The following is a 19,290-nucleotide window of genomic DNA, read 5'->3' as shown; positions in this document are numbered from 1 at the left end:
CCTTCACTTCCTTCCAGGAAATTCAGCCTCTCTCTCATCTTCCATTTCCTTTCATTCATTTAGCATTGATCCACTGTTTGCTCCTACAAAGAATCACACCAGTGTGGGCATGCAGCTCTCATTTTTAACTAGCTAGTTTCTACTTCATTAATGCTTCATCTTTTCCTCAGTCTCCTATGAAACGTATTGCCAGAGCAACCTTCTCTATGCTATTTTTTATTATTATAGAATTTTCAAGAACAGAAAAAAACCCTGAACTGTTCTGTGGATTTGAGTGCAACTTTCAAGTGCAGACAGAGGAAAGCTGCAACCCTGAAAATTCTGCAATCTGTTCCTCCACCTATCTCAACAGCCAACTCTTCTGAAATGATATGTTAACTAAACCCCACTTGCTCTCTCAGTCTTAGAAAAGCTGAATAAAATGGAGGACGATCACTACAGCTAGAGCAAATTCAACTTATTTCTAGCTTGTGAAAGATTTGGATTATCAGAGAAAACAGAAAGAAAATAACCTTATTATTCATGGCTTTTCAAAAGCATATAAGAATTTATAAGCATATACCAATAAACATATTACGCAAAAAACACACACAAAAGAGAAAAGCCTCCTGAGGCTAGTTAACTAAAAAATTAGAATAAAAGAAACAAAAATATATTGTTAAAGATTTGTGGCTTTTTTCTCTACCACATCAAGAGGTAGATAAGTGCCCACTAGTACTTCCTCATACAGCAAAAGCATTTAGATGCATAACTTCCAATGAATTTAACAGATACTAGACTCTGGCCTCTTCAAGTATTTTGGACATTACGAAGATGATCGAAAGCCCGGCCACCTAAACCTATCATAGAATCATAGAATAGTTAGGGTTGGAAAGGACCTTAAGATCATCAAGTTCCAACCCCCCTGCCATGGGCAGGGACACCTCACTCTAAACCATATCACCCAAAGCCTCGTCCAGCCTGGCCTTGAACACTGCCAGGAATGGAGCGTTCACAACCTCCCTGGGCAACCTATTCCAGTGCCTCACCACCCTAACAGGAAAGAATTTCCTCCTTATATCCAATCTAAACTTCCCCTGTTTAAGTTTTAACCCATTACCCCTTGTCCTATCACTACATCTCTCTGACTGATGGCCCTCAAAAATTTGCATATCCCTGGTTCTATTAAAGACAGTATAAAAGTGATGTAGATCATTCATGTAATTGAACACATTTATTTTTAATTAAGACAAAATGGGGAAGAACGATATTATTTATTTTAAATGTTTAGAATAGAATACATTGTGGAAAGTATCTGTTTCATGACTAAATAATTCAGTATCTATCAAAGAAATATTGGATAGTCTAGAATTTTAAGTGCCACCAAAGGAAAGCTCTGTATGTTCAGATATTATTTAATTACAAACAAAAGTAATATGCCATACAATATATGTTAAATTACTTTAAGATACCACAAACATGTAGGTTTACCATGGTTTCTTACTCCTCCTGATCTAAAAAGTTTGCAAGTGCCGGCTCCTGCTATTCATCTCTAACTACTAATTATCTTCCTACAGGATTTCTTAGGCTTCAGCTTGTCTTCCTCTTCCTTTTGTCTCCTTCATTTGGATTTTTTTTTGTTGCTTCAATTATCTTACACGTGAAAGCTCCCTTTGTATGTCATGCAACATCATTCTCCCACTATCAGCATCAGTTCTTTTGTTTATCGTTGTGGCACAGAACCCTTCTTTCCCTTCCTCAAATTAATATTCCATCACACTGGATGTGTGTAAAATAATCTGAATTCTTCTTGCTAGAACCCTTAATACAGTGAACACCATGTAAGTATTACAAAAAATGTGAGGAAAAATCAGAAACTGTAGACACTCAGTGGTAGATAAATCAACAGTAAAAAAAAACTTGCAACATAGAATGATAGAAATATTTTAGAACAAATCAGAAGAGAATAGAGCTGTAAAAATGGGGCAAAGAGGACAAGTTTATGACACCATGAAATGAATAAACATTGGAAAAAAATATTTTGAATGAACAAAGGATGCTGCATGTATTTTTAATGACTGTGAAGAAGAAAATTAAGATAGAGGAAATGTATAGGAAAGATTGTTGAAAAGAAATTAGTTAAGACACTGAGTCAGACAGCCTATCATGCTAGTACAAAAATTAAAAGTAGCAAGAAATTAGTCAGTAGTTGGAAGCAAATTTTGAACAAGAGGAATTGACAGTGTTATCAAAACCTGAGAGAAACTGATGATAAAGAGATGAAGAAACAGCCACGGAAAACAAGTGAGCTCTAAGATACTAAGAAAGATACATAGACAGAAGTTTCAAATTAAGACAAGATTTAACAAGAATGGGGGAGAAGGAGAAGACAGCAAGACTGTGTGCTTTGATTTGGCCAAAATATTAATACAGAAAAAAATCTGTAAGTAGTCCCACTTTATGAGTATTCTGAAATCAGCAGTAGAGAATCATGCTTAGGAATAAAAATACAACTTCCATACCTTATGAGCCATAATTCACCAAGTTACAAAAATATTTGAAAGTGAAAAGAAGTAAATGCTTAAGCAATAAAGAAGAGTAAGCTTGGAAATTCTGGCTAAAATGAGAAAGGCAGATACAAGAGGTAGTGTCATTTGGGAGGTTTCTTCCAGAAGACAGTTGAAAGCTGATAACCCTGTGCTATTAAGCCAAATACTTTCATAAAGAAATCTCAGAGGGAAAAACATTACTGTCTTTAATTAAAGACAAGAGCTCAAGGTCCAGGAGCTGCTTAACAGCATCAATTATAATGCCACTAATAACCAATTAAGGTTTGTGATTTTTCTAAACATTACCAGAGCCACAGCAATTTTTATCGTTGCTTTTAAGAAGCCTGAAAATTCTTTAAAAATAATTAATTCTAAAGGATTAGGTCAAAAATCATTTAAAGACAATAAATGAAACTGGAATCTATTCAATTTTGTTCTAAATCATATCCAAAGCAAGTGTATTCCACTAAAAAAATAAGCCACTTATTGTCATACAGAATAAACACTTGAAGAAAAAAAAAACAAAACAGGAAGAGCAGGAGTAGGGGGGAGAACAAAGAAACCATAATAAAATTAGGAAGTGGAAATGTGGAAGAGAATAATGATTCCATTTAATATTAAGTTATGCAAGTTAATACATTTAAGTTATATTCAAAAAACCTGATACAAAACAGGCAAGCTACAGTAACAGAAACTTTTTAAAATAAATTAATTTTTAAGCACATTTAAAAACCATTAATAAACTCACTGAAAACTCAGTGAAATCTTGGAAATAAGTGAGACTGAATAAGTCAATTAGGCGTTTGTATGTGAAAACAGAGCTGATCTTGCTTGATACGGTTTAGTGTGAGGTGTCCCTGCCCATGGCGGGGGGGATTGTAACTTGATGATCTTAAGGTCCTTTCCAACCCTAACCATTCTATGATTCTATGATTCTATGTTGAATCTCCAAGCATATATCTCCACTTAAAGATGCCTTTCAAATGCAATTTGGAAACATCTGAATCAGCCAGTCCATAAAGCACTATGAAGCACTTCAGGGCTTTTACTAGCTTGGGTCTAAGTGCATTTGAACATTATTAGTCTGACAGAAAGGCACATTAGCTTAATATTACTCCCACCAGCCCTAATTATCTTGGAAAGACCCAACATTCATACACCTAGATTGCATGTCCATGGTAGTTTGGACAACACTCCACACTCAAAGAGTAAATGTTAATGACTTGCATTGTTTAGAGGCCAGTCACAGGTGGTGTTCCTCAGGGCTCTGTTCTGAGATTTAACCTGTTTAGCATCTTTGTCAATGACCTGAAGGAGGAGATAAAATCCTTATCAGTTTGACAACACTAATTTGGAGGATGCAGTCAATATATTTGAGGACAGATAAGGCTGCCATTTAGAGCAATCTAGAAAGGCTGGAGAATTAGCGTAACAGACTGTAATGAAATTCAGCAGAGACTTGTAAAGTTCTGCATCTAGGATGGACTAACTCCTGAATGAGTACAAACCTGGGAGTGCCTCACTGGAGAACTGTGCAAAAAAAATACCTGGGGGTCATAAGAACAGTTGGCTAACGGCATACTAGGCTGTATTAACATAAGAGTAGTGAGTAGATTGAGGGAAACAATTATTCCCCTTTTACTCATCACTTGATAGACCGCCTCTGTAATACAGTGTCTAATTTTGGATCCAGACACACACCCCCATACAAGACCAAGTGAGATTAGCTCCAAAGCCATTAGAGACTTAAGCACTTGCCCTAAGAAGAAAGTCGGAGGCAGCTTGGTTTGTTCAACCTCGAAACAAGGACTGGGAGAAGCACACTTCCAGTGCGTAAGAGGTTGCTACTAAGAAAACAGTCAGGCACATTACTGAGATGCAGAGCAGAAAAATGAGTTAGAACTACAAATGGAAATTATATTTAACTAGATAGAGAAAAAAAATAATTAATTATAAGGAAAATAATCTTGGGAACAAGTTGCACAGAGAAGATATATAATTTCCTTTCTTGGGGTTTTTCAGGAACCAACTGGACAAAATCATCAGCATCATGATCTCATTCATAGCCCTGTTCTGAGCAGGAGTTTGAACTAGATGACTTCTCTTCCAACCTGAATAATTCTGCAAAGGAACTATATCCCCCCAGATTATACATGCAATGTAATCCCTTCAGAGAAGCAGAAATACTTTAGCTGAAATGACTTCAAAGTTTTGATTGACAATATCCTCTTATTTCTTTCTAAATCAAAGAACTCTTATAGAGATGCTATAGTCTGGGTAAGTTGTTAGGCCTCTTAAAGTTCTAAATTTTAAAACTCTATTCATATACTAACTGCATACAGATACTTCCATTCTTTTTCAAAATCTGGCTACATGTTATTTCAAATATACTGAGTCTATAACTTTGGACTAAATTCATAGGAATTTGTTACAGATCTTTTCTCATAACATTTTCATTATGATGCTCCAACTACATATCTAAATGGCATGATTTTGCATAAATGTAGGGCAACAGACTGTAAAACTGAATATGAGAATGTTTCCTTCTTCTTTTTCCAATGAAGACATAAGTAACTAGCTGTAAATAGCATGCATTTTTCCTGGAATATAAAAACTTTAGAATAAACCCATCAACATGAAAAAAAAAATCAAATTGCCTTCCTCCTTTCAAAAAACTGTGAAACTGTTAATCCAGAAAATCTTTCCTCTTGTACTACTAATTACTCAAAAAATTAATTTCTTTGGGGCATGGATTTGTTCTATACCCTCAGAGAGTCATAGAATCATAGACACATTTAGGTTGGAAAAAACTTTTTAAGATCATCAAGTCCAACCATTAACCCAGCACTGACAAGTCCACCACTAAACCATGCCCTAAGTGCCACATCTATATGTCTTTTAAATATCTCCTGGGATGGTGACTCAACTACAGACCACTCACTGAAGAAATTTTTCATCATTTCCAAGCTAAATCTCCCTTGCCACATCCTGAGGCTACTTCCTCTTTTCCTATCACTTGTTACTTGGGAGAAGAGACTGACACATACCTCACTGCAGTCTTCTTTCAGGTAGTTGTACACAGTGATAACATCTCCCGAGCCTCCTTTTCTCCAGTCTAAACAACCCTAGTTCCCTCAGCCACTCCTCATTCCACTTGTCCTCTATGCACTTCACCAGCTTTGTTGCCCTTCTTTGGACACGCTCCAGCACCTCAATGTCTTTCTTGTAGTAAGAGGCCCAGAACTGAACACAAGGTTCAAGGTGAGGCCTCACAAGTGCTGAGTACAGCAAGGGCAATTACTTCTCTATTTGCAGTGCAAGCCAGGATACCACCGGCCTTCTTGGCTAGCTGGGCACAAGCTGCTCATGTTCATAACCAGTAATCAACCAACTTTTGGTGGTCCTTTTCCACTGGGCAGTTTTCCAGTTACTCCTTCTCAAGCCTGTAGCATTGAATGGGGTTGTTGTGACCCAAGTGCAAAACCTGACACTGAGCCTTGCTGAACGTCTTCAAATTGGCCTTGGCACATTAATCCAGCCTGTCCAGATCCCTCTGCAGAGTCTTCCTACCCTCCAGATCAACACTGCTGCCCAACTTGGTGTCATCTCAGACTTATTGAGGGTGCACATGATCCCCTCATTCAGATAAGTCATAAAGGTATTATTACAAAAATAGGCACATGCTGTTTAGTTTTCACCACTCGGTGTCCTAAATAATAGATAAACAAATCCACAATTGTTTTTTTTGAAAGCAAGATGATTCTTTGTAATATTTTCATATTCTCAGTATCACAGAGAAGAATTCTTTTTTACTTTCTCTAAGAACTGGCAACTAGCATTACACTTTGGACAAATGTAAGCCGAATTCTGAATTTTCCTGTACTTTCAAAGAGAAAAAGGCTTTTCTTCCTATGCACATAAAAAAAAAAATTAGTGTGACTAACAGTTTAGGGTATCAACAATAATTTACTTCAGAACAATATATATTATATATATAAAGTTGTGTATTGGTATGATACAGACCACCTACACGGCTAAGAGAAGTCCTATGACTGATAGTTCAAGAATTTAAGAATTAAAGGGTTCAATGAAGACATGTTCTCATTGAACATGCTACAATAAATTCACAATTTGTAGCTGAATCCAGGACACATGCTACAATAAATTCACAATTGTTTTCAGAGTTGACTAAGGAAGATCATGAACAGCCTGATCAAACTATAAAATTAGCAACAATTTGAGCACAAAGGTCTCCACAGGTCCCTCTCAATTAAAAGTATTCCATGATCCATTTCCAGTAAATCTAGATCAAAAGAACAAATTCATCTCTTTTTCCACTCAGGCAAGACCCATTTTAGTGACTGAATTAAAATATTTATATTGGGATTAAGTTAAACATATATAAGCACATAATAAAATGGCTGACTCAAGAAAAGTTTGAAGGAAATTAAGCTAGAAAATACCCATTACAACTGAGATTTAATAGGACCTAGAAAGGACACTCATCTTATTTCGACTTAATCAAAACGTACCAGCTCTAAACTGAGGTTACCTTTTCCTTCTGTAATTGGTTAGGCTACTCAGCAATAACATACATTATGGAAGCATGTAGATTGTTTTCTCACACGAATTTCACACATGATTTATTTCCTTCATCAGATGCTTTTTTCTCATTTATCTATTCTATACAGTAAAAGGGATGTATACTGGTGTATGACATACTGCACCTTATTTTTGATTATAAGTTGCTGTGCAGAGTAGTGACAGCATAGAACAACAGTGATGGCTTTACTTTATGATCAGAGTACTAATTCCATGTTACTTAATGTCACGGTCATAATTCCTTGTTCATCAGAAACCTTTCTCAATATGATACTCTACATCCATTTTCTTCCTTGCTAATAAAAAAGGGGCTTTTTGAATAACTATAGATGGAGATGGAGCTACAAAACAAGATTTGGCCGTCAAATCTGCAACTAGGTTTCCAGCATAAATTGCATGAACGCATACATGTAAAATAATAAAACATTATGAAACTTTGAAGATTATGAGGTTACTATAAATGGAAAAATAATGCAGATATTAATCTTCAGAAAAGATAGAGGAGATGCAAATTTTTACATTATTTGAGAAAAATAACAGACTCATCTCTCCAGTAAAACTTCCTCAAAACTTCCTCAAACCTAAATGACAACTTGCATTCCTAAAAAAATGTCACAGGCTCTATTAAAATTGCCTTATCGCTATTGATTTTCTACTCAGATTCAGTGGCAGTAATTTTAAGATAAGCCTGAAAAGATCAGAGAAATGAAAGAGTAAGATTGAGTGGTCCTTTTTTATTTTGGAGATGTAGAAAATCAATATCTTGTTCTAATGTTTGGGCGGTTGAGGACTGGTCCTTTTGAAGCCAAATATCACATGTACTAGGAAATTAATTGAATGCAGTAGCACTATGGAAGGCTGAGGAACTCCAGAAAACAGACAAGGTGAATAGGCAGTCTAATGGAATGTAAAATTCATTAGTAACAGATGAGCGGAAGGAGTAAGCTGAGTTACCCTAAGAGTTCCTAAGTGAATTCATTAAATTTACAGTTACCATAAAGTCAGGTAGAACAATGAACACAAGAGTGATTTTTTTTTTTTTTTTTTTTTTTTTTAAGAAGAGAAGGTTTAAAAACTGCAACTATTTCATTAGGTCAGGAGGTGAGTAAAAGATTTCCCTGTTGAAAAGCAATGATTGGTACAAGGAAGGTAATTGAATTGTGCTGATTGCTGGTACTGCAAACGTAAGAGCAAAGATAGTTTTGCTTTTTGCAAACAAAGAAATTCAAAAGCCACAACATTAAAATATCACTGGGATTACCCTTGTCTTTCTTAAAACAGCATTTGTACTTAATTCAGGAATGCAGAGAACCACTGATACTGAGGAGAATTACTCAGATATAAAATACTGTCCTTATTTGCTTATTCTTCCTGCCTTCTTTTCCAGGACAAATTGCATTCAGTGCAGATATACTGGCAACTGTAAATAATGGGCCTTTAGCAGACATGTCATGCCTTTCTAGCTCCTTCTCAAACTGAAGCTGCAGCTACCTGTGCATAAACACACATAGAGAGAACGACTAAAAATACATTTGATACAGCATGAATGCCAATTATCAGAGGAAAGCAAAACTAACTGAAATGTATACTATGTGGTAAATATGGGGGTGTTTTCTCAGTGCACCTGCTGTGTAATACAGGTGCTATTTATTAGTATAAAGTTCTTAGCAGGTGTTTGAATTATCTTTTTTGACAAAATGACTTAAAATAAAACATAAACTCTGCTTAGCAGGAAATTCCCATCCATTTTCTTGTTGCACAAAAGGTAGTAAGTGTCTGCAAAGTGATTCTGCAAGCAAGTAGTCATTTAAATTAATTAAGAATATAGTAAAGCTACAGAGGGGTAATTTAGAACCATCCCAAAGAACAAACAAATATTATCCTTTTGTGTCATATTGGCAGTAACAGACACGGGGGTGTTTGCAATACAGTTCTACTAAACTTCTGTAATCTATACTTTATAAATATAGATTATCTATATAAAATATATTTATTTATTTTAATTTATTTATATTTATAAAGTTATATGTATATTAAAATATGGCATCTATATTATCTATATTTTATAACTAGGCTAGAGATTATGAATGGCTCATTCTACTATCAAATTACTGGGAATCTTTTTTTTTAAATGAAAGGAACAAAGCAAGGGTGCATGAGCTAACTAGGAAATAAAAATTGCAAGAATTGTTCAGTATAATACCTTGAAACAATTAGAAAATATTGGATTTCTAGTACACAAAATTTGAATAAGCAGTAGAAAATGTGAGTCTTTCTCTCCTTTTTCTAAATAGATACAGCATATTGTGTTGTACACAAGGGAAAGATATCCATGTAATTTATAAATCAGTAATTCATGCTGAATGGATATGAACAGTCATTCAGAGAACAACTGATTGTACAGTACTGTAGAATGAGTTGGAAACTTGGGCATTCAAAGGACTGTACAGTATTAAAATTTATATAGAAATTTCACAATAACATGACTGTTTGAACAGTAAAATATTTTGTAAGTGAAACCAGACCATCTTAACTGCAGCAAACACTATTTTTTACCAGTATCTCCAAACCAATTAAAGTGTGAAATCTCTACAAAGGCGATGTAAATAGAATAAAATACTAAATTTTGCCTTTCTGTGTTTAAATAAATTATTAAGGTATACCAAAAGTCCCTAAGAGCTTTGAGATTTCCTAATGTGAAACACTTAATACTTCTTATAGATATGATTTTATCTATTATATCAAGGTCTTTTTCATAGAATAAGTGCTCCAGCTCTCTGATCATTTTCACAACCCTCTTGGCCAGGTCCATGTCTTTTTTGTGCTAGGGCCCCATAGCTGGATGCAGTATTCCAGGTGGCTCTCACCAGAGCAGAGGGGCAGGATCACCTCCTTCAGCCTGCTGCTCATGCTTCTTTTGATGCCTCCCAGGATACAATTTGCTTTCTGGGCTGTAAGTGCACCTTGCTGGCTCACATCCAGCTTTTCAACCACCAGTAGCCCCAAACCCTTCTCTGCAGGGTTGCTCTCAAAACAAGAAATGGTGCTTTGCTTGCTGTTGAGATTAATGTGAAATTTGATGTAGGGGTGTTGATCTGCTGGAGGGTAGCAAACCCCTGCAGAGGGATGTGGACAGGCTGGATCAACAGGCCAACAAGGCTCAGTGCCAGGTCCTGCACTTTGGTCACAACAACTGCATGCAATGCTACAAGCATGTGAAATTTACTCAAGGGAAGGCATCAAGCTATTGATTCAGTTAAATGCACGAGTAGTATGAAATTTCATTAAATAAGATGGATTTGCTGGCCTGACTAACATGCCTGTATAGGAACAACCTGAAGGTATAGAGTATAGAGATTTAGTTGAACTTAACTGTTTGATACCTGGCAGGGAAAATTAAAAAGTAGATTCAGTGGAGGAGACTATAAAAGTAGAAAATTTTGAACAAGCATGGATTTAAATATTACCTTCTTCTGTCATTAGCAACTTGACAAAAATGCTGCTGTAGCATGATTGACTTGTTAGTTTGAAGAACATGTATTAATGGAAACCTATATGACTCAGGACTTTAAGAAACATGTTCTCTAAATACAAATTAATTCCCTGCATATGGAATTTTCCAGTGAGTTTCTGAAGGATGCTAAGAAAATATCAGGGACAGGAATTAAGGTAGACCTAAGACTCTTCAGAACTGGGTTAAAATTTGGCAAGTGCTTAGGGGGGAATGTTAAGATCACAGGTTTCAATCATAACATAGAAGTAAGAGCTAACAGTCAAACAAACTACTATTAAACTGACTTTTAATGAAAGTTACCAAGCCTAATTTGATGTAATTAATTATTGTTTTAAATGAAAAAGTACAACAATACCAGAAGGTAAAATGAAACCGATTAACTTTTTGTAGGTGTTCTCTCAACAATTACCATGACTAATTAAGGTGTGGCTCTCCTAAGTGTATATCTTAGGGCACAATACGGTTTTGACACAGTTGTTGCTATCCATTTGAAAGGTTAGTTATTAGGATCTCAAAGGCAGAAGCAAAGGTTGTGCATTTTAGTAACAGGCAGTTCTTTTGCCTGTGGACAAAAAAGCAAACTATTTTGATGGCATAGTGTGTTTGAAGTCTTAGAGAAAACTAATCAAAGTGTTTGTCAGCATACATCAGAACCAATAAGCCTACCCCAATCAATTCTTAGTGCCTGTGGGGGTGATGCTCAGTGAGAGTTTATTTTGTGCTGCAATGGGGAAACAAAATGTGGAAACAGAATCTTAGAATCATAGAATGGTTTGGGTTGGAAAGGACCTTAAAAATCACCTGGTTTCAACCTCTCTGCCATCAGCAGGAACATCTTTCCACTAGACTAGCTTGCTGAAATCCCTGTCCATCCTGACCTTGAACACTTCCTGGGATGGGGCAACCGCAACTTCACTGGAAAACTTGTTCCAGTGTCTTACCACCCTCACAGTAAAGTATTTCTTCCTAAATCTACCCTCTTTCAGTTTAAAGCCATTCCCTTTTGTCCTATCACTACATGCTCTTGTAACAAGTCCCTCTCCAGTTTTCTTGTAGCTCCTCTTTAGGTATCGGAAGGCTGCTGTAAGGTTTTCCTGAAGCCTTCTTTACTCCAGGCTGAACAAACCCAACTCGCTCAGCCTTTCTTCACAGGAGAGGTGCTCCATCCCTCTGATCATTTTCACAACCCTCCTCTAGATCCACTTGAGCAGGTCCACGTCTTTTCTATGCTGAGGCCCCACAGCTGGATCAGTATTCCAGGTGGGGTTTGACCAAAGCAGAGGGGCAGAATCATCTCCCTCAATCTGCTGGTCACACTTCTTTCAATGCAGTCCAAGATATGGTTTACTTTCTGGGCTGCAAGTACACATTGCTGGTTCATGTCCAATTTTTCAGCCACCAGATCCTACCAAATTCACCTTTGTTTCTCCTGCCTTTCTTCCTTCTGCTTAAAACATGTCATAATAAATTTTACACAATCCTCAAAGTGTTCTTCTCTGTCAGAGAGAAAATCTTAACACCTCTTTAGGTAATAGTCCCCTATATATTGCAAAGTATTTGGGGAGACAGTTTCTTTCCTTGACTCACCTTGGTGGGTCTCAGACCAGGGACAACAGTCTAATAAGTCTGTAATCATCTCAAGAGTGTTGATTTAGTGTGCTTTGTTTTCACAGATTATTATTATATATTAGGGTTCATCCACTTATTAGCATGTTGACTGTTCTAGAATTCTAAGATAATTTTTATGAAATACTTGTGAAAGTCGATTCTTCGGTTAAGAGGAAAAATGTTTTGACACCTGTGTGGTTTTATTTTTTGTTTTGGTTTGGTTTGGTTTTTTTTTAAAGGCTTTGTAATTACTTTTGGCTGAAAAAAAGCCAAAATGAACAAACAAAACCAACCAACCAAAAAACCAACAAATAACCCCAAATTAAAAAAATCACATATATGCTTAGCATGTTGTCAAAATATTAGAATTTACTGGCACATCAGGAGGATGCTTTGAATGATAGACACTTACATAGATTAAAAACATTGCTCAGATTACTTTGTGAGAAAGAGTCCACGAAAGGCTGTTATACATGAAAGTTCCCCCAGGTGAGGAATTCCATGAGATCTAGAAATTTAAGGAAATGGTAAGATTTATTATGAAAAAGTGCCTTAGAAAGTCACCCTGATCCCATGTTGCTCACTAGGCATCTTCTGTTGTACATTGTCTGAGACAGGAAACCAAGCCAGGCAAGCTTGTGATTTTAATATAACTATTATTATATCCCTGTCTATATATTTGATTGTTGATCAATGGTTTGATAAGCAGAACTTTATATATCTGTATCTCAGCTTACAAAAAAAAATATTTTCTAATGTGCTCTATATTCCTACTAGCCAATAGTATTATCTCATATCCTTTTACAAGCTCTACTTGTTATCAGCTTTCTCCATTGTGACTGAATGTCTTGACTTCTGCTGCATTTTCCATGTATATTTCAGGTAATTTTCCTGAAGGAATGGGTGGATTTAGTCTCTATTATTCCTTCTTGATTACATCCTTTCTTTTTCTTTATTTTTTTTTCTGTCTATAATCTTTCCACTTGTCCATATTACTATTATTAATCACAATATTTCCAGTAGACTGTCTAAAGCTCTGAGCAAGGTATTGTTTGGACTGGACTTTTCCTCTGGACCACTTTGGAAATATTTTGATACTATAAAGTAGTCTGTATTTTCCCACGTTCTTAAATTTCATGGCACTGTCATCATAGTGGTGAAACTAAATGTTTAGTCCTGCAGTCTGGGATATTACATTACATATAAGAAAATTTTCTGGTCAAACCATAAATTCAAGCTTGGAGACAGAGGGAAATATTAAGAATAGAGGACTGAATTAGTTTCAACCATTTATCAGCAATCCTGGCCCAAAGAGTAGTGGTGAATGGAATTAATCCAGTTAGCAGTTGATCACAAGTGGTGCTCCCCGGGGCACCATTTCTGTTTAATTTATCAGTGATCTGGATAAGGGGATTGAGTGCACACTCAAAATCTGAGATGACACCAAGTTGGGCAGCAGAGTTGATCTGCTTGAGGGCAGCAAGACTGCAGAGGGATGTGGACAGGCTGGATCAATGGTCCAAAGGCAATTGCATTAGGTCCAACAAGGCTCAGTGATGGTGTCAGCACTTGGGTCACAACAATCCTCTGCAATGCTACAGGCACACTGGTCAGGCCAGCAAATCCATCTTATTTAATGAAATTTCACACTATTCATGCATTTAACTGAATCATTAGCTTGATGCCTTCCCTTGAGTAAATTCCACGTGCTTGTAGCATTGCATGCAGTTGCTGTGACCAAAGTGCAGGACCTGGCACTGAGCCTTGTTGGCCTGTTGATCCAGCCTGTCCACATCCCTCTGCAGAGGTTTGCTACCCTCCAGCAGATCAACACCCCTACATCAAATTTCACATTAATCTCAACAGCAAGCAAAGCACCATTTCTTGTTTTGGGAGCAGCCCTGCAGAGAAGGGTTTGGGGCTACTGGTGGTTGAAAAGCTGGATGTGAGCCAGCAAGGTGCGCTTACAGACCAGAAAGCAAATTGTATCCTGGGAGGCATCAAAAGAAGCATGAGCAGCAGGTTGAAGGAGGTGATCCTGCCCCTCTGCTCTGGTGAGAGCCACCTGGAATACTGCATCCAGCTGTGGAGCCCCAGCACAAAAAAGACATGGACCTGCCTAAGTGGATCTAGAGGAGATCTAGAGGATCTGGAGATCATGTGAAAATGATCAGAAAGCTAAACACCTTTCCTATGAAGACAGGCTGAGAGAGCTAGGCTTGTTCCACTTGGAGAAGAGAAGGCTCTGGGAGACCTTATTGTATCCTTTCAGTACTTAAAGAGGACTTGTAACAAAGGTGGGGACAAACTTTTTAGTACAGCTTGTGATAAAACAAGGCCTAGTGGTTTTAAACTAAAAGAGGGTAAATTTAGACTAGATATAAGGAAGATGTTTTTTACAGTGAGGGTGGTGAAACACTGGAACAGGTTGCACAGAGAGGTAGTTGATGTCCCACCCCTGGAAACATTTGAGGTCTTGCAGGACAGGGATCTGAACAGCCTGATCTCATTGAAAATGTAGATGTAACTAGGTGACCATTAAAGGTCCCACCCAACCCAAACTATTCAATAATTCTGTGATTCTATGACTTTTTTTATAATACTCTGAAAGCTTCAGACTTTGATATTATAGATAAAATAGTATCTACAAAAACTGCTGACTAAATGTTTCACATTACTCTAGGAAATATCAAAGCTCTTAGAGATTTTTTGTAGTTCTTTATTTAAACACAGTAAGGCAAAATTTAGCATTTTATTCTACTTACTTCACATTTATAGAGATTTCACACTTTAATTGATTTGGAGATACTGGTAAAAAAAATCCCTGCTGCAGTTAAGATGGTCTGGTTTCACGTATAAAATATTTTCCTATTAAAACAGTCACATTAATGTGAAATTTATATATAAATGTTAATACTGTACAGTGCTGTGAATGCACAAATTTCCAACCCATTCTACGATATTGGAAAATCAATTGTTCTCTGAATGACTGTTCATATCCATTCAGCATGAACTACTGCTTTATAAAGTACATGGATATGTTTCCCTTGTGGACAACAAGAGAAAAATGTGCTGTATCTATTTAGAAAAAGGAGAGAAAGACTCACATTTTCTACTGCTTATTCAAATTTTGTGTACTAGAAATCCCATTTTTCTAATTGTTTCAAGATATTATACTGAAAAATTCTTGCAATTTTTATTTCCTAGTTAGCTCATGCACCCTTGCTTTGTTCCTTTCATTTAAAAACAAAGGTTTCCCAGGAATTTGATAGAAGAATGAGCCATTCATAATCTCTAGCCTACTTATCAAATATAAAAAAAAATAGATGCACGTGTCCTGTAGCATATGTTATTGTTAATTATAACCAGCAACTACTACAAATAGCACAAATGACAAGGTTGATTCCTACCTTAAAACCAACAAAACTCAGCATTTACATTACCCTTACTTTGTCAATTCATATAAGGACATGCTTGCAATTTTCTAATCTTGCACTCATTGCCTTTAAAGCTAGGTACGAGAATAAAATTTAGCATATGCTTAGGCATGTAAGTGCTTATAAACACAGACCCAGAGAGCTGCGGTTGTTGTATCATTTGCTTTATCAGCTTCTGTTCAGGGCAGAAATCTGAATATATCTCAGATATACTCAATCTGAGATACCCAAGTGTTCAAAAGATTCTGAGTTCCTAAATGCATATGCAGTATTATAAATGGAAAGCATTGCAAAATCTATTTCTCATTCGTCAAAATCAGGAGATTCTGTATTTCACACACATGAAAAAAATATTTGGATAAAAGCATTTTATGAACTATATGTGTCTTGAATAAGCATTCTAGGAAATATCCAATTCCTTACTTCACAGGTATCACATTAGAATTGAATAAATAGTAGCTCTTACATTTACAGTCATTTAAGCTACCACTAAACACCTTTTTTATTTTTTTTTCCTAGATGTCATAACATGACATAAAATTTCTGTATCAGCAAAGAACTAAAAGCAGGAAAGACAAAATGTCCATATTAGGAGTTTACTGTAATTACATCAGAGAATGAAGATTTGGTTTATAGACTTTGAAAAGGTTAGCAACATGGTTAAGAACAATAATGATAAAATTAACTGCCTGATTACTAGTCAAAAATGGAATGCTCCAGAAAAGCTGTGCCTTCCATAGCACCTTAAAGGCTGCTAAGAAAATTTAATTAGACCTTGGAAACTATTTCACTGAAATTTAACTCCAGAAGGGTAAGAATTCAGTGGTATCGGTTTACCTGTGAATATGCAAGCTAAACACAGACACATTAAAAACTTAAATCCATAAAAGAAGCAATTTCATGAATTTTTTTCAGGCTTAATTAAATTAAGAATTAACTTTAGCCAGAGACAGAGTTTATTTTGGAGAGAGCAAGGTTCAAACCCAGCAGATTTTTATAACTTTCCCTAAATCTTTTCTCTGGTGTTCTCATATAGTGATATGCAATGACAGAAGTTTAGGAGAACAGTGTAGCAAACACCCCAGTGTTTGTTACTGCCAATATGACACAAAAGGATGATATTTGTTTGTTCTTTGGGATGGTTCTAAATTACCCCTCTGCAGCTTTACTATATTCTTAATTAATTTAAATGACTACTTTCTTGCACAATCACTTTGCAGACACTAGTTTTATTATGAAAACAGATTACTACCTTTTGTACAACAAGAAAATGGATGGGAATTTCCTGCTAAGCAGAGTTTATGTTTTATTTTAAGTCATTTTGTCAAAAAAGATAATTCAAACACCTGCTAAGAACTTTATACTAATAAATAGCACCTGTATTACACAGCAGATGCACTGAGAAAACACCCCCATATTTACCACATAGTATACATTTCAGTTAGTTTTGCTTTCCTCTGATAATTGGCATTCATGCTGTATCAAATGTATTTTTACTCGTTCTCTCTATGTGTGTTTATGCACAGGTAGCTGCAGCTTCAGTTTGAGAAGGAGCTAGAAAGGCATGACATGTCTGCTAAAGGCCCATTATTTACAGTTGCCAGTATATCTGCACTGAATGCAATTTGTCCTGGAAAAGAAGGCAGGAAGAATAAGCAAATAAGGACAGTATTTTATATCTGAGTAATTCTCAGTATCAGTGGTGCTCTGCATTCCTGAATTAAGTATACATACTGTTTTAAGACAAGTGTAATCCCTGTGGTATTTACAATGTTGTGGCTTTTGAATTTCTTTGTTTGCAAAAAGCAAAACTATCTGTGCTCTTACATTTGCAGTACCAGCAATCAGCACAATTCAATTACCTTCCTTGTACCAATAATTAGCTTTCAACAGGGAAATTTTTTATTCACCTCCTGACCAAATGAAATAGTTGCAGTTTTTAAACCTTCTCTTCTTAAAAAAATAAAAAAAAATCACTCTTGTATTCATTGTTCTACCGGACTTTATGGTAACAGTAAATTTAATGAATTCACTTAGGAACTCCTAGGGTAACTCAGCTTACTCCTTCCGCTCATCTGTTACTAATGAATTTTACATTCCATTAGACTGCCTATTCACCTTGTCTGTTTTCTGGAGTTCCTCAGCCTTCCATGGTGCTACCACATTCAATTAATTTGCTAGTACATGTGAAATCTCTCAGTTCTCAAATGGGTGACAGCGTCTTCTCCCAAGTAACAAGGAACAGGACAAGTGGAAACAGCCTCAAGCTGTGCTGGGGAGATTTAGACTGGATTTGAGTTAAAATTTCTTCATCAAGCATTGTCAAGCTTTGGAACAGGTTGCTCAGGGAAGTGGTTGAGTCACCATCCCTGGAGGTATTTAGAGGTGTAGATGTGACACTCTGGGACATGGTTTAGTGGTGGACTTGGCAGTTCTAGGTTAATGGTTGGACTAGATGACCTTGAAGGCCCTTTCTAGCCTAAATGATTCTGTGATTCTATTCTATGTTTTTTAATACCTCTGGGCAAGTTCCCGCACCCCCACCAAAAAAAGCCATTTTAGATAAATAGATTCAGCTCCACTAGGGATATTTTTTAATTAGACAACCCTATTCAGACAGTAGTAGCAGTAACTAAAACACAAGTAGTAGTAATTAAAACATAAAAGCCAACATAATATTATGGGCTTCACTTTAACTTCTTGAGTGAAGACAAACCAGTAATAATAAGGAAATGTTTGGGTGGAAAGGATGGAGTTAAAAAAGCTAAATCTAAGGCATAACTTCCATGTTTATATTGCCTGGTGTCCACTAGTGCTGGAATTGTTTACTGTGAGGGTGGTGAGGAACTGGAACAGGCTGCCCAAAGAAGTGATAAATGCTCCATCCCTGGCAGTGTTCAAGGCCAGGCTGGACAGAGCATTGGTCTAGTGTGAGGCACCCCTGCCCATGGCAAGGGGGTTGGAACCAGATGGTTTCCAGCCCAAACCATTCTCTGATTTAGTGATCCTATGATGCATTTGGAAAAAAACCCTATAGCCTAGGTAACCTATAAGCTAATCTGGATAAACTGCTGAGGTTCCCCAGTTATTTGGCCTGGTTTCTTCACAAGGATATGCAGGCACTGAAGAGGTCAGTGACTCCAATCTGCAGTGAGGATGCTGTGGAAATACACGAGGGACAGACACTTTGCCTTTTGATTCCATAGCAGCCTACTTTTAGACCTGAGTAGTATAGGCATGTTTTGGCAGCACTGAATATAAGATAATATTGCCTTATAGTACTGAGTTGTTTGTGCATGGAATGAGCTTGATGAACAGTACTAATAGATTTTCAAAGCAACATTAACTTACTGACATAATCTCATCTAATATCCTACAAATCACACAACTTCAGTCCCTGAGCTCAGCTTACTGTTGAACTAGAGTTCAAACAGTTTAATTTTTTTAATTAAAAATTTGAAATATGAAGAACCTTCTGTTACAGTGTTATAATGCAGAGTCAAAAGGCCACAATAAAAAAATAAAATTGCATTTTTATTTTAACTGATTAATATATATGTTATGAAGAAAAAAATGATGTTTATGACCTCCAAGCAATGTC

General features: G+C 36.4%; 1 protein-coding gene across 1 annotated transcript in view; it reads right to left on the bottom strand.

The window, feature by feature from the left end:
- Nucleotides 1-3,772: 3,772 nt before the first annotated feature.
- The window catches only part of IMMP2L (inner mitochondrial membrane peptidase subunit 2), a 180,175-nt gene continuing 164,657 nt past the window's right edge, over nt 3,773-19,290 (bottom strand). Inside the window, exon 4 of the mRNA XM_061373106.1 lies at nt 3,773-3,836. Within this exon, the coding sequence (XP_061229090.1) occupies nt 3,788-3,836 (49 nt within the window). The 3' untranslated portion in view covers nt 3,773-3,787. The remainder of the gene's footprint in view (nt 3,837-19,290) is intronic.

This window comes from Neopsephotus bourkii, unplaced genomic scaffold (assembly GCF_033783945.1).
Source record: "Neopsephotus bourkii isolate Nb327-2 ecotype Australia unplaced genomic scaffold, CSIRO-AGI_Nbou_v1 NB_1624, whole genome shotgun sequence".
Classification (NCBI taxonomy): domain Eukaryota; kingdom Metazoa; phylum Chordata; class Aves; order Psittaciformes; family Psittacidae; genus Neopsephotus; species Neopsephotus bourkii.
This window is presented reverse-complemented; position numbering and strand designations above follow the sequence as displayed.